This window comes from Vipera ursinii, assembly GCF_947247035.1.
Source record: "Vipera ursinii genome assembly, chromosome: 3".
NCBI classification, from domain to species: domain Eukaryota; kingdom Metazoa; phylum Chordata; class Lepidosauria; order Squamata; family Viperidae; genus Vipera; species Vipera ursinii.
This window is the reverse complement of record NC_139516.1, coordinates 70695183-70711561: the sequence shown is the minus strand read 5'-3', so window position 1 is coordinate 70711561 and position 16379 is coordinate 70695183. Positions and strand designations below refer to the sequence as shown.

The 16379-nt window shown below is 40.4% G+C and overlaps 1 protein-coding gene across 4 annotated transcripts in view; it reads right to left on the bottom strand.

Annotated features, from left to right (window-relative positions):
- LRRC7 (leucine rich repeat containing 7) overlaps positions 1 to 16379 on the bottom strand; it is a gene marked incomplete at both ends in the record, with an annotated part of 136988 nt that overhangs the window by 11369 nt on the left and 109240 nt on the right. For 2 of the 4 annotated variants that reach the window (XM_083361113.1, XM_083361115.1), the window contains 5 exons: positions 2343 to 2417; positions 3918 to 4010; positions 4994 to 5209; positions 7156 to 7275; positions 14825 to 14974. In XM_083361113.1, coding sequence (XP_083217239.1) covers positions 2343 to 2417; positions 3918 to 4010; positions 4994 to 5209; positions 7156 to 7275; positions 14825 to 14974 — 654 coding nt within the window. The remainder of the gene's footprint in view (positions 1 to 2342; positions 2418 to 3917; positions 4011 to 4993; positions 5210 to 7155; positions 7276 to 14824; positions 14975 to 16379) is intronic. The other 2 variants (XM_083361114.1, XM_083361116.1) reach the window with 2 other exon arrangements.

Sequence of the window (16379 nt, the reverse complement as noted above, 5' to 3'; positions counted from 1 at the left end):
AAATTCTGGCCTCTTCTACTTATATGCTTACATATGTATACTTACCAACATATCTACTGCTGTATTCTAGATCCGCTCTAGTAGTAATCAAGGGGCCAAGTTCACAAAATGCCAAGTTTCATAAAATCACCTCTTTACCTAAGCCTAACATGTATGACAATGCTGGTAATAGTAAAAAAAACTTAGACAAATGTAGAAAATAAGTTTTGAAGTTTTCATAGTTTATTTTTTATTATGAATTCGTATCTCATATTTATTAAAATTGATTTATGTATTTATTTTTCTCTGTAGATGCCAACGTAGGACACTGCTCTAATAACTGGGAAAGAGAATGAATGACACAAAGAGAAGGAAAAGAAGTATTCAAAGAGTGATTGCATTTGAATAATAAAAAAGGGAATGAGTGTAGGTATGTAGGATATATGATATATGATAAGCATGTTTAAAAAGCAAGTGCAACAGAAGCTTAGTTTTGTTATTCCCTTAAAATATGTTTCCACTGACAAAGAGACATGCCACATATAAAAGTGAACCAGTTTCATACCAATAACCATCAATATGTAGATATAAGATCAGTTACTTGTATACTTTCTGTGAAACACCTTGACAGAATGGATCCCAAACCTATCCTACAGAAATCTGCTTGTCTATCAACATCTTCAATAAAATGATTAGTGCTTCTTGTTCCAATTCATCAAAGTTGCAGTTGATGATCATCATAAGCCACATAAACCTAAAGAATTCACTACAAATTTGAATATTTTACAGTCTGAATTTAGCCTACATTACTTGAGCAAGTACTGTTAAATACAACAGTATCATTACTGTGCTGTTAGAATGCTGACTTGGAAATAAATCTTATTGATTTATTTGGTAGTTAAGCTTAAACATGCATCCTTTGGAAATAATGACTAATTGGCTTAAATAAAAGCACATTAATTTAGCAAGCATGTCTAACATCTATCCAGCTCAATATAAAAAAGACAATTCTTTCACATTTATTAGTTGAAAATTTATAAAAGGTGGAAGATACCAGAATCCTGATTTGGAAATGTTTTTAATTAGTTGCTTATTTACTGCAAAATGCATAATAATTTTTAGCAAGTTTTATGAGTCAATGATCCAATCAGATTAAGAAATGTTAAGCTCTTTTCTGATATAAATACAGAATGGCACTATGCCCTAAACATTGAATAAAATTGTGCCCTAACGTTTGCATGGTAGTGGTATTCATTTATAGTGCAAACCTTTAAGGAGCTGACACAGGGCTGTATAAGTATAAAATCACAGGTTGAGTGTGCACTTAAATGTCTTATGAAATTGTTATTACAACAGAGAAGATCTTGAGTGCAGGCCGGACTTCTACAGTTTCATGAGGAATAGACTCAATCAGATAACTGAACAAGGTTTTTTTATTTTATAAAAATTACTTATTCAAACCTTTCAGTTCTGTGATACTGAAGAGCAACAGTAAAAAATAAGTAGGCAAAAAGCTTTACCAAGGGAAAACATAATCAAAAATTCTTCCTTTGTTTAGAATGGTAAACTCCCGTAACAGAAGTTGAAGGCAATTGTATTTTGCATACAATAAAATGGATTTATCCCTGTACTAGCATAAATATTTATAACATAAGCTGATAAATAAAAATTAATACAATTCTAACAGGTTTTTTTTTGTTTACACTGAATCTCATTATTATACCTTACAGGGTAAATCAAATCCTTTCCTAAAAAATATTTGGTTCTATTACTGGACAGTCAGCTAATACACACACACACGCACACACAAAAGGGATTTTTTTGAGACCTCTTTTTTTTAAAAAAAAGTTATACGTAGGTGTCTCTTCAGCCAGCTTCACATTCAGGAATAAAATACCAAGTTCTATAAGTAAATAATATAGGCCCTAGGTCACGGGTAGGCAACCTCAGGTCTTTTATGACTCATGGACTTCAACTCCCAAAATTCCTGAATCAGCTGACTCAGGAATTCTGGGAGTTGAAGTCCATGAGTCATAAAAGAGCCGAGGTTGCCTACCCCTGCCCTAGGTCAATATTGGGCAAACATCATGTTAATATTGACTTTTACTATTCAGAACATACTATCTCCTTCAGACAAGCTGCTTTCTCTTTCTTCTTCACACTTAGCCAACAACAAATCCATGTCTATTTGTGAGAGTAGCAATTCTGTGCAGATTGCCAGCATTTTAGCACTGGAATCTCAGTCTCAGACCATTTGAAACTTATTTTGGGCAGGCAGAGAAAAGTGGAATATGACGGCATGCAGATGACCAAGGATATCTGCAGTGAAACCATGCTTTCATTAAGTAACAGTGCTCATTTACCTGAATAATCTTATCACCAGGCTGAAGCAGGTTAGATGCTGGTCCATCAGGCTGAACCCTAGTAACAAAGATACCCTACAAGTCAAAAGCAAAAGAGATTAGAGAACTGAGAACTCACTAAAGATTTCTGCATAGATTAAATCAGTGACTTTCGTAATACTAAAAATGATTATTCCAATGATGGTAAGCAATATTTTTGCTGATTTGTAAGTTCTCCATAAGCTTTAGAGCTGTTGTTCAGTGTACATGTTAGCCTACCATTTTATTGGATTGGAAGTCACAACCTCTGAAACTCTCATACAAAGGTATGTTTTCTGTGTTGAGACCTCTTACTCAGTCTCTCACAAAATGAAACTTATAGATTTATATAATATCATCTGGTACTGTATTATCCTGCATAGTATCTTTTGCTATAAAACAAAATAGTATCTGCAAATATTTTTTTAAAATATTAAATTGAATTAACATGTGGAAGAAACAAAATTTTGGACAGTATCTATTGAATGTACTGTACGAGATGACTAGGTTGAGCCAGGGGTCAAAATGCATCATCCCGCTTGAGTCCCTTTGCACCCACAGGAGATCTAAGTCCAGCCCACCTTGAATTCCACTGACTATAGCCAATTTGCTCTGATCGTTAGTAGTTCACATTCTTGTAGAAAGCGTCAGCTTGCAATAAAACTTTATATTCATTTGAATTGCCTGGACTTCCTGATTTTCCTGCACTTGACATGTACAATGTTAGCAAAGAACAGACCAAATCTTTCTTATAAACCAAAATCTTATTTGCTACAAAAATGTTTCCTAGGTTTCATGGGAACTGGAAATACATATTGAAATGTCTATCACACTACTGTCTCATTGCTGTAGAACAGGGGTGTCAAACTCAATTTCATTGAGGGCCGCATCAGCATTGCGGTTGCCCTCAGGGGGCCAGGTGGGTACGGCCTGGGTGGGCGTGGCCTACTGGGTGGGCGTGGCTAGAGTGGGTGTAGCCTACTGGGTGGGCCTGGCCAGCTCTACATCATTCACATCAAGGGTGCCTATGGGGGCCTGGTCAGGAGTGGGACAGATCTGAGGGTCTGTGGCAGGAGGAGGGTCTCTGGGCCAGGGCCACGGCAGTGGGGGCTGTTCCCTCACTGTTTCCAGGATGGCTTCGCGGGCCGCATGAAACCACTTCACGGGCCGGATCCGGCCCCCGGGCCTTGTGTTTGACATGTCTGCTGTAGAATGTACATTAAGATATGGAATTTCCTATTTGTTTAAATTCTACTAGTGGATAAATGCAAGCACTCTTCTTAATACAATGTTACAAATGCATCAAATAAACATTATGTATGTATGTATGCATGCATGCAATACCCCTTTCAACAAGATTTTAAATGCCTAATTGAATAAAAGACAATAGCTAAAGAACCAAGCACATTTGGGAAGAAAAGATGTGAAATTATTAAAAACAGATTAACCATAAAGAAATTGCAGTTAATTACTTCACCCAGGGGTTGTATGTTTCAAATTCAAAATGTCCTATTAAAGATTTAAAACTCTTACATTTGTGAAAATGCAATATATTACCTTATCAGAAGGTTTGAATGGATTTCCTTGGCCGCTTATTCCTCCACTGATACTAAATCCAAGTCCTGGATTCTTCTCTATCCTTACACAAAACTATATATAAAAGACACAGAATTATGACTGTATTCTTGTATGATGTCGATAATAAATATAAGCGCTCCACTTACTGTGCTGTAATTACTGTTATTTTATTAAGACTGATTTTGGTGACTTTTATTCATCATTTCAGAAAATATTATTCCCAGAGTAATACTTCGCATTGCTATGTATATATTTCATTAACCTTATTTCTTTAATGAAAGCTAGAAATAGGTACAATGTACAGAAATCCCAAAATCTTAGCCATTAGGAGCAAAGGAACTGCAAAACTCAGCATTCTTAAAACTCTGAAACATTCCTTTCCCTAATGAAGCATTTCAAAACCTGTTCCTGGGTTTTTCTCTTTTGAGGTTCAGTCATTTCCAGAAAAAATTTTATTTATTTATTTATTAATTTAATTTATATACCGCCCTTCTCCCGAAGGACTCAGGGCGGTTAACAGGGCAATACATAAAAACAAGTTACAAAAATTAAAAATTATTAAAAAGTAATTAAACAGTGCCCATAATAAATTAATAAAATTATAATTATAATAAAATAATTATAATAAAATAATAATCTTCTGAACTAGAAGGTGTCCTGGTTTGGAGCATTTACTTCGGAATATGCAAAACCCTACCAGAATTGCAAAAAATATTCTAGATTTCTGATGTTTACACATTCCAATAAGAAACTGTGCTTGCACAGTGTGTACAGTGTTAACCTTGTATTTCTTAAAATTAGAAATCTGATTGATTCAGTATTGATGCACACATGGAACTAGATATATTTTTTTTTGCTTCTATGCTCACAAGCTGAAAAAAAGGCCACATTTACTACCCAATTATAAGTTTCTTGTTAAAGCAAGCTTGACAAAGATTACTTCCTCAACCAGACGCTTGGTGTGAAACCACTGCAGTGTGATATGGTATCACGTTGACCTTCCCTCAAATTCTTTTAACAACTTTTACCCACATGACATTCTGCGACATGCTCACCTGTTCTGGATAACCATCCATACTCCTCTGCCCTTTTGTTTGGATGACACACCTTCCTGCTTGTGGTGCCCGAGAGCTCTGAGAAGGGACCTGTATTGGCAACGGTGGCTGATACTGCTGGATTGTTACTTTGTTCATGTTGCCCTCGTATGGCTGCTCTCGACTACGATGCTGTAGACTTTGTGATCCCATCAGAGTCTGAATATGGCTACCTGCCTGTGTATAATATCAATCCATTAGACCAGTAATGGATACAATCACAAAAAGCAATACATAAACTTTTATAGTAACACCAACATTATCTTAGTCTCTCCAAAGCTCAAGGGTTAACTCTAGTTGCAAGTAGCTATAATTAAAAATAGTGTCATGCATTTATTCATTTAAAAAATTTTCAACTACACTTGAAACTAAGTGAGCAGTGAATAAACCGGAAGCACTGCTGTTTTTACTTATTTTTTCCCCAAGAAAAGTGATATTTTTACCGGTGTCCCATGTAAATGTTAGTGTGAGGTCATGTGACTGTGACTTGCAATTTCCTGCCAGCTTCCCTATTAATGGCTGTAAGGGCCATAAATGGCGATCACATGACTGTGGGATGCTGTGACTATTGTAAATGTGACCATTGTAAACATGCACCAGTTGCCAAGAGCCCGAATTGTGATAGATGCAATGGCTACAAATTCAAAGAGTAATCATAAACCTACTACCTGGGGACATTCTAACTTTGAGCACACATTGAACAAGCAGTTGGTAAACAAGGACTGCCTTTTATATCACACAGATCAATAGAATTAGGATCATTTTACTTTTCGTGAATTATGTCATGCAATACTCATATATGGTGCTGCAAGTCTGGAAACCAGGATTTTATAAAGATAATTCATAATATATAAAAATTTTATTATGAAATTCTGATTTTAAAATTTGAAGCCTCATATATGTACAATGTAAATTCTGGAAAATCAGTTGAATTACTAGGAATTTTAATTTGTTTTTAGTGTGCATTCTACGTTTAACCTTTTAAAAAGACTTTGAAGTCAGATGATTATACATTTGAAATTTTTAGCTGGTAAAGCAAAAATAGGTTAGTCTGGGTCAAATGCAATGAGAAGAGACAAGCTCTGCTAATGTTTCATGCTCAAAAACTCTCAACTGATAATGATGGGTAAATAATTTAAATTCATTTTCTCATCTGTTTAATAATTTGTTTTGCAGAACTTTCTCTTACTTTAATTATCCTGATAGAATTTACTGGATAAATGATATAAAATTCTTTTTCCCCGGAAAAACAAAGTGAAATAGTCTGATGGAAACAATACCTTCTATTGTTTCCACTGATCTTATTTATAATGCCCGTATTTTCTTACCAACCTCTATGTGCAAACATGCCCTCTTTAATTGACAACACATTTCAAATTATTGTCGAATACTGTATGTTAAATAAATTGTGCCATGGGACTAATACATTAATCAACAGCATAAATAAAAATGTAAATACAAGTAATGCTTATGATTGATTATGAAATTAGAAAGGGATGAAACAAATTGTCAGCTTTCTTTCCAAATCTCTTTCTTTAAATGTACTTTCCCATTTCACATCAGTACACAGGAATATGCATTAGATTACACAAGACACATCCTCCTCCAGCATCTTTTTGTCAAAGTCACTCCTTGAAAGCAGAAAATGGACACTTACCTTTCTCCTATCACTGTTGCCTTGCAACTTCTATTTGGAGACATACTATTCCTAATGTGGAGGTAACATGACCGGTCCTTGACAGATATCTCCTTAACAATTTATCCAGTGTACTCTGCAAGCCACCTAAGTTGGCTATCGTATTGTTTTGTGGTATTCTACAGATTCAGCTTAGTGTGCCTATTGTATCAGGATTAGATTAATGCTAAAAACTTTAATTTGAACTCATTCATCATGTTTGAATTCAACTTTCAAACCATGGCCAAGATGGAATTAATATAAGTGACAATATAATATTTAACCATGTTTAAATCCAACTGAAAAATGTGCAGTATAACCCCCCCCCCCATAAAACTATGGTCAGTTCCTAGATTCTCGTTCATAACTTTGAGAACATTGGCAAGTATCAGATTTAGTTTAGTATATTTACATTATTTCAGCATTCAGTGCTTGTGATGTATGTTACCTTTTTAGCAACAGTTTCTGGTGGTACATCTCGCCTTCCAAGGGGATATGGATTCCATTGGCTGCCAGTAGAAATATCTTCCTGTCCATTGTCTAAAATGCTGCTTTGTTGTGATGGAGTCTATTTTTAAAATATTGATACATTATTTAGAATAATACAAATACCTCTTTTTGATTTACTAACAGTTACTTTATAACTGTATAGACACAATACATATCTTGCAGTTTACTAATTATGCAAACACATATATACCGATATATACACACATACTTACATATATTAAAAAGAATATACTTTTATAGGTTGCTGAAAAAGATTGGACAAAGACCTTAATAGACTTCAAAGAATATGTAGAAGGTTGCAATATCAGCTTATTTCCACTATTTAAATATGGTTAAGATAGGAGGCTTGGTTTCTATTTCTAAATACTTTATAAAAGGCATTCATACTACCAAATGGGGGAAAATGATCACATTGTTTCTCCCATTCAAAATAATAATAATAATAATAATAATAATAATAATAATAATAATAATAATAATAATAATAATAATGATGATGATGATGATGATGATGATGTCTTCTAGTCCAAATCCCTGCTCAGGCAGGAAACCCTATAGCATTTCAGACAAATGGTTGTCCAGTCTCTTCTTAAATACTTCTGGAGGCAGGTTGTTCCACTGATTAATTGTTCTAACTGTCAGGAAGTTTCTCCTTAGTTCTAGGTTGCTTCTCTCCTTGATTAGTTTCCATCCGTTGCTTCTTGTCCTGCCTTCGGGCGCTTTGGAGAACAGCTTGGCTCCCTCTTCTTTGTGGCGGCCCCTGAGATATTGGAACACTGCTATCATGTCACCCCTCACCCTTCTCTTCCTTAAACTACACATACCCAATTCCAGCAACCGTTCCTTATATGTTTTAGCCTCCAGTCCCCTAATCATCTTTATTGCTCTTCTCTGTACTCTTTCTAGAGTCTCAACATCTTTTTTATATCGTGGGGACCAAAACTGGATGCAGTATTCCCAGTGTGGCCTTACCAAGGCGTTATAAAGTGGTATTAACACTTCACGTGATGTTGATTCTATCCCTCTGTTAATGCAGCCGAGCATTGTGTTGGCTTTTTTGGCAGCTGCAGCACACTACTGGCTCATATTTAAGTGATTGTCCACTAGGACTCCAAGATCCCTGTCACAGTTACTACCATTGAGCAAGGTACCACCTATACTGTACCTGGGCATTTGGTTTTTCTTGCCTATAATTTAACGTTAGAATGGAACTATAATTATTTTTAAGCTGCCCAGTGTCTCTATATCAGTGATATTGGTGGTGGATGGATGGATGGATGGATGAGGATTGTATATAGGTAGTCCTCAACTTATGTCCACAATTGAGCCCAAAATTTCTGTTGTTAAGTGAGCTTTACCCCATTTTATGAACTTTCTTGCCTCAGTTGTTAAGTGAATCACTGCAGTTGATAATTTGTCAAGCCCCGTCCGCGTGTAGGAAGATACTCACAACAACCAGCAGGAACTCAAAGAACGCTTTTATTCAGCTTCAAACAGAGACAAAGTCAGCATTGGCAGCAATACGCGTCCAACGCACATATATAGCCAACAGGCACAGAAACTCCGCCCCCTTTCACAAGATAAAACCCCTTTCTAAGTTCTTATTGATGTATCATCTTAGTTCCTGCATCTCCCATGGCGTCATGGCATACATACAGGGCTTGGGCAGTTTAACCCCTGGTTCCAGTTTGATAGCACAGTCCATTGGTCAGTGAGGTGGCAGGACATCGCACTCTTGCTCGTTGAAGACATCGGCCAAGTTGGAGTATACCCGTGGCACCTGTAACTCCTGCCCGGGCTCCGCTACACAGGCTTTCTCCTCCCCAACCATCCCCTCTGGCCCTGCAAGGGTGTGACTCGGGGGCTGGGGTCCCATCCCAAGGCGGAGATGACAGTAACCCCCCTCCCACCAAATCATCGGGCCCCATTTGTCCAGCCAGGTGAGCCCTAGGATCACCGCCTCGGTCATGGAGGGCACCATAATGAAACGCAAGGTCTCCCAATGCTCACCCATCTCCAGTCGGATGGGTTCTGTCACATGGGTCACGGGCACCCTCCCCAGAAGGGACCCGTCCACCTGCTGGAACCTAAGTGGGGTGGCCAACTGCTCTAACTTAGCACCCACCTCAGACACCACTGCCTGGCTGATAAGACAACAGGTGCTTCCCGAGTCAATTAACGCCCGGTACTCCCTCTTACGCCCTGTCTGTGGACTCACTAACACCACTGGGATCGCAAAGGGACACACCGGCGCACTCACCATGGGATCCTACTCCTGCTCTTCAGCATTGTCGTAGAGCACAGGTCCGACGGCTGTCAGCATCTCCATCCCCGTTGAGGGTGTCTTCCTAGGCGCTTTGCCTGACAGCTGGTGTGCGGCTTGCGAGCGCTCCACGGCCCTCCTGGGCATAGCACCACATGTTGGGAGGTTGGTTGGGACCACTCGGGGTGCTGGGACCAGACACTCCACCACCCGGTGTCCCGGCTGGTCGCACCGGAAACACCAGATCGTTGGTCGAGGCACCAGAATGGGAGGCTTCATTATCACAGCTGAGGGTTTGTGTTCCCCCTTCCTTGCCTTTTCGATGGCTCTATGGCTTCCAGGCGCGCCCTCTGTCCTTTCCCGGAATTCCTGTAGTCCCACGTCCAACTCAACAGCCACCCAGAACCACTCCTGCAGCCTGTTCAGAATGCCATGGACGACGCATGCCCTGCGAAGAGCCCCGTCAAGCCCTGCCCTGAAATGATGCACTAGTAGATGCTCCGGCCATAAGCGTAGTTTACTGGCTACCCGGCAGAACTCACGGATGTATTCCACTGCAGGTATGCTGTGCTGTCGAAGACCCAACACCTTGGCTTCGGTTCGTTGAACCCGGGAGACGTCCTCAAACTGGGCTCGCAGCGCCTCCAAAAAGAGGCCAATGTCCCCCAGCTCTCTGGCATGGTCACTGTACAAGTCAGCAGCCCAGGCTGTGGCCTCACTCTGCAAGCCCGCTGTTACTGCCACCACCATCGCCCACTGAGATGGGTAAGCTGGGGCATACCTATCCAAATGGCTTATGGCGTGGCCCAGGAACATTGCCAAGCGGTCGGGGTGCCCATCATATGTCACCGGCAGTGGTGGTGGGGCCCAAACCACACCTGTCCCCCAAGGCCCCATCTGTGGGCTTGGCCCTCTCATATTGGTCCCATATCACTGGGGACCGGCTGCCTGCCAACCCAAGGCACCGGCTGGTCTTTCTGTCTGCCGGGTGGGGCCTCCGTCCGTCATCATCCAGGCATCCGGATCGCCCTGTGCTGTTGCTGCCGGGGGTTGCACTACAGAACCCTTCCCTTGGGATGCACTCTGGCCGGGTGGACCCCGGAGCCTTGGACTGGCCAGCCAGAAACGGGACTGTCCTGATCACACGGACTGGATTCCAGCATGTGACCATCATCCTGCATCATGTTCAGGCTCTGCAGTCGACCATGGCGGGGGCTCCTGACAGCCAAACTCCCCAAACCTGTCCTGGAGTATGTCCATCGTCTGGCTGCCCAGCGCTGTGGAGTAACTCCATTCTTCCCTGTCATCGTCCGTCAGACACCGCTCCCTCCATTCGATCAGTGGACCTCTTGGCCATGTTGTCTGTCACTGGCTGAGGTCCATGCGGCCCAGAGCAGGACTAAACCACCATTCCCCTCCATGGACCTGGTCTCCTGCCTCTTGGGATTCATCCACGGTGGCCACCAGAGGGTCCCGAACCTTGGGCCTCACCACCGGTTGGGTCTCTTCCAGTCCCACCACCTCAAGAGGTGCTACAGCACCAGCCGGCTCTTACCCATCAGCCACTGGGGCAGCCCCCTGCATTCCCTCTGCCATGCCCAAGCCCAAACGATAGGTCGGGTAGAGGTACACAGCAGAAGAAAAGGAATTAAAGGAACGCTGACTTACTGTCAAGCCCCGTCCATGTGTAGGAAGATACTCACAACAACCAGCAGGAACGGGTGACAACTCAAAGAACGCTTTTATTCAGCTTCAGAGACAAAGTCAGCGTTGGCAGCAATACGCGTCCAACGCACATATATAGCCAACAGGCACAGAAACCCCGCCCCCCTTCACAAGCCAACATCCATCCACACGTGTATATACTTCACCCCTCCCCTTTAGTTCCATTTGCATGTCCACGCCCGTGCATTTGTCCACCTCTTCGGCATGCTGTTCCCAACAAGGTAAGCATCCCAGGTAAGCCCCACCCTTATTCCCAAACACTCACTCCCACCATAGCCGACCACACTGGACACCCCACAGCCCAAGGAAGCCCCCCCGAGTCCCGAAGCACCCTGGGCCTCACCGCCTAACAGTCACCCAGCAGCAACCCGACCAGGAGGGTCCCGCGATATAGCTGTGTCAGCCAGGGACCTAGAAAGCAGCCCACCGGCAACCAAGAACCCAGTCACCATCAGTTCGGCCAGAGGGTCCGTTTGTGGAACCGCGGCTACCAGCATGCCCGGCACCGGCTGGCAAGTGGTCGAAAACGACGGGTCCGGCTGGGAATCGGCACATCCAACCGGAGACCCCATCTGCGCAGGCAGCTGGCAAGCGGTGGAGGTCAGAGAAGCCAGCTGAGTGTTGGCAGGCCCAGCTGGAAGGCCCATCTGCGCAGGTGCGGGCACTGGGGGCGGATGGTGACCGGCTGCCGGGAGAAGGGAACCGGAAGAGCCTGCAGCAGCACAGAGGACAGACAGGCGAGACGACGACCCAGGAGCAGGACCCAGAGCACCTGAGGCTAGGTGAGTGGCAGACACAGGGCCGACACGTGTGGTTGTCCCCCCCACGGAGTGTCGGGCCCACGGGGTTCAACAATTTAGCAACCTGGTTGTTAAATGAATCTGGCTTCCCCATTGACTTTGCTTTCAGAAGGTTGCAAAAGGTTATTACGTGACCTTGGGACACAACAACAGCCATAAATATGAACCAGTTGACAAGTATCTGAATTTTGATCAGGTGACCCTGGGGATGCTGCAAAAGTCGTAACTGTGAAAAATGGTCATTGGTCACTTTTTTCAGTGCCTGTGTAACTTTGGTCACTAAACAAACTGTTGTAAGCCAAGAACTACTAGAACAATATAATCTTTGTGGTGCCATAGTATGTTATAAAAAAGAAAGGGCTGGTTCAAGTAGAAGAAAAATTTAAAAAAGAGATTATACGACATCCATTATGCTAGGTGAATAATTTCTATATTTAAAGATTGTGTTACTAATTTTAGATGCAGCAAGATCTTGCAGGATCTTAATACTGTTACTGCAATATGGTATAATGGCTCCTAATGGCCAGAGAATAAAAGCATTTGGAGTCTAAAATACAGGTTCTTTTACTGCATTTGTCTATATGAAAAAATAAAGATAAGAATGATAAAACAATCGTAGGAAGAATAATCATATACTCCTAATTGAAAACATCATAAAAAATGAATAAACTTTACCAGAGTCAAACTTTTTTCCAGCAGAATTTGACATATCAGAAAAGAAAATATCTCAGGCATTCTTTGTAAAACATTTAATTAAGAAACTATATGCCCATTTTGTAACATTTTTTCTGAATGCCTAGTACGGCCCTTTCCCCCAACTTTAATGAATCTTTAATGAATGAATGAATCTTCATTAGAGAGTTTTACATGGAGACTTGATCACCATTTTATTAAGTGAACCTTTTAATCAAGGAATGTCCTATTCACAGGAAGAGCAACAGACGACTGAAATTAATGATTAGCTTAAACTCCTCATAGTATTACCAAAACATCTTATACATAGTTTGATTGCTTGCAAAGAAGCAATCAAATGCTTTTTAACAACACACTCATTTCCTTTCTTTAATTATAAATATTCTTGGCATTATCAGCCTTACTTGGCTGAGGCAAATAAATATGCACGTTTTATACTTTAAAGGTGGGAGACAATGAATCATAAATGTGTTTAAAGTCAAATCCTGAAAAAGAATCTAGTAAATTTCTAATCCAAAGGAAATCCTATGCTTTTACTTTAGAACAGGGGTGTCAAACTGCCAGCCTGTGGGCCGCTGCATCATACGGAGGCCGCGCCCACCCCAGCTCTGCCAATGCAAAAAAAGTGGCTATATTTCGTGACACGTCACATGATGTGGCAAGTTTGACACCCGTGCTCTAGAACATTTCACTGTATGTTTAGGAACAAACCTTAAGCAACACAGTCTGGCATGAATCCAATGACTGTATTTATAGGAATACAATTTCATTTTAAGTGGGTAAACAAGAGCTTGCATGGGATATAAGTATTCTTCTATTTACACTGTATTCCTACAGGCCATGGTCTTAGGTTAAAATTTGATTATTATTTTCCATTAATAGAAGAGAATCATATTAAGATGCCAGAATCATATTACATGAAAATATCACACAACAGTTCAATTTAAGGAACATTAGTTATTCATTAGTTATTCCAATTTCCAGTTCATATGTAGAAATGCAAAATCAACTCAATGATAAAAAAGAAGATATATATCACTGGGGAAAATCAAAGTATTAATAGTTATTTCAATGCCAAGACCTACTAACTTGTTTCAGTAATGTGCAACACCCTTTAATACACTAAGAAAAAAACATACACCTGCTCACAACAGGGCGGTTCTTTAAAAAAAAAAGAAATAAAAAGAAAGGACATTATTAATGTTGCTGATTGTAGAAAGCACAAAGAGAGGAATCAACATCATAAGTATCTGCAAAGTGGATAAGAGTCAAAATGTGCATTGTGATAGCATGATAAAAGTCCCATTACTTATGTACTTGTGTTCTGTGTCGGTACACAAGTACAAAAAATATAATTTGGATTTAATAATTCATATCCTCTATTCAGAACCATCTTTTTGCCAATTTTTGTGCACTTGATCAAGTTAAAAATATGTTGAATCTTATAATACATTTTGGAATATACCACTTACACAATCACTAAAGAAGCCTATTTCCTTCTGGCCAAGAAACTGAATGGATGAATTTGAACTTCATTGAGAACTTTCTGTAAAATGTTGTGGGATAGATTTTTAGATACACATGGGGTTTGATACAACATATACGGTAGCTAACTCTACAACAGTTTACATAAAGAAACACACAAATACAGTAAAAGATATGAGCAGGACATACAGTACATCTGACATTTCTCTTGAGTTAAAATTATAAGCTAATCTTAATCAGGGCACACAATGTAGTATCTGTAGATTTTGATTCCTGGAATGCTGTCTTAAATTAAAAGAATTTGTGATGAACTTTTGATAGTAACGTTAGGCAGCTGAATCATACTAATGCCCCTGACATCTCTAAACACTGACAACATGAAACATAACTCTTAGATCTTTCTGGTTAACATATGGAGTTCTGTACATCAGTCTGCAAGAGAAGAGCAGAAAGCAACATGACTGAGATGTGGTGAGCCAAATTACTTGGAGAAGCAGAGAAGTCACATTTAGGTTTAACTTCACTTTTTGGATCGCTTTTGGGACACAAGCATGAATAATAGAAATGAGCTAAAGAGGAATAGGGGTATGGAAGAGTATTTATTATGTGACTTTGATGTATGCAAGCTATCTCATACTTACTTTCGGTAGAGGTAGCTCTTGATGCATTTGGTTTTCAAATTTAGATTTAGTCTGCAAGTTTAATGTCATGCTTCTGCCCGCATGCATTGCTGACAAACCTCCAGAGCGCAGCATGCCAAGGTTAACAGTGTTGTGTTTATAAGCAGCGGTCTGAGTAGAGGAAATAACAATCACGTGACGAGATATGAACACACATGCTTATTCAGAAAAAATACTGCACATATATGATTTTCACAGTCTCAATTAAAGCAAACAAACAATACCAAGAAATAAGGAGCCTATTTATGCATGCACTGTGAGACAGAAGCACAGAGAGTGCTAGTTGTACATAAAATGGTTACAATACCATAAAAAGACACTGACAGAAAAAAGCAAACTTCATACCTCTTAAATGGCCTCTAAATCATGGTTAATATACAAAACCAAGTGAACTTTGTGGGGAAGGACACACTAAGATGCTGTATTTACCTCTTTAGAATAAAATATCAACTATCATGTCAGAAACTAAATAAACTGGGGAAAAATACAGAAAGTCCAGAGCACTTTGGGAAAGAAAAAAGATTTTGAACCACCAAATTTAGGGGAAGAAAAATGTTTAAAAACTCAAATAAAATAATACTTGTTTGTGAATAAACTTAACCACACCAAAACATGATGTGGCTGGATATCTGAATCTTTCACAAATGACATATTAGTTGCTAAACATCAGTAATCCCAACAGGTGAATTTCACACAGAACACAAGACATCTTAAAATTGATTTTACTCAACATACTGCTGTATATTGGAACATATAGTATATAATTTATGGGTCAATTATCATGAATACATACTGGCAAATGATTATGCATTGTATACTATCTAGAATCTAATTTAGAAAAAGCATAGAGAACCTGACTTACCTCATTCCCATTAAGTTCTCCAAATTGACTACACTGGTTTAGTATATTCCTATACAGGGAATCCTCGAATTATGATGATAATGGAACTCATCGCAGTCATAAGTCGAGCTGGTTGTAAATTAGGCCACCCACATTGCCAACCTATTTTTGCAACCTTTTTTGCAGTGTTGTTAAGTGACTACTACAGTCATTAAGTGACTGCTGCAGTCCTTAAGCAAACACTGAGGTCGTTAAGTGAACACTGTCATCATTAAGCAAACCAATGATTCACTATGGCCAGTTTTGCCGAAAACTGGAAATGCTGGTTTTCAGCACAACTGTTGTAAAATGCAGTTGTGAGACCTTAGGATGCTGCAAACAGCCATAAATGAGGGTCAGTTGCCAAACGCCCTACTTACGGGAGCACCTGCTGCCGGCGTCAACTTCCCTTCGTCCAGTGCGCTCCCACAGAGAGGGCCTCCTCAGGGTGCCGTCGGTCAGAGAGTGTCGGCTGGCGGCCCCCAGGGGGAGAGCATTCTCTGTGGGCGTGCCAGACCTTTGGAACCATTTACCAGTTGAGCTCCTGATGGCTCCTGACCTTTGCTCCTTCCGCCATGACCTGAAAACTCACCTATTTGAACAAGCCGGCCTGGTCTGATGGGCTTGGGGTATTTT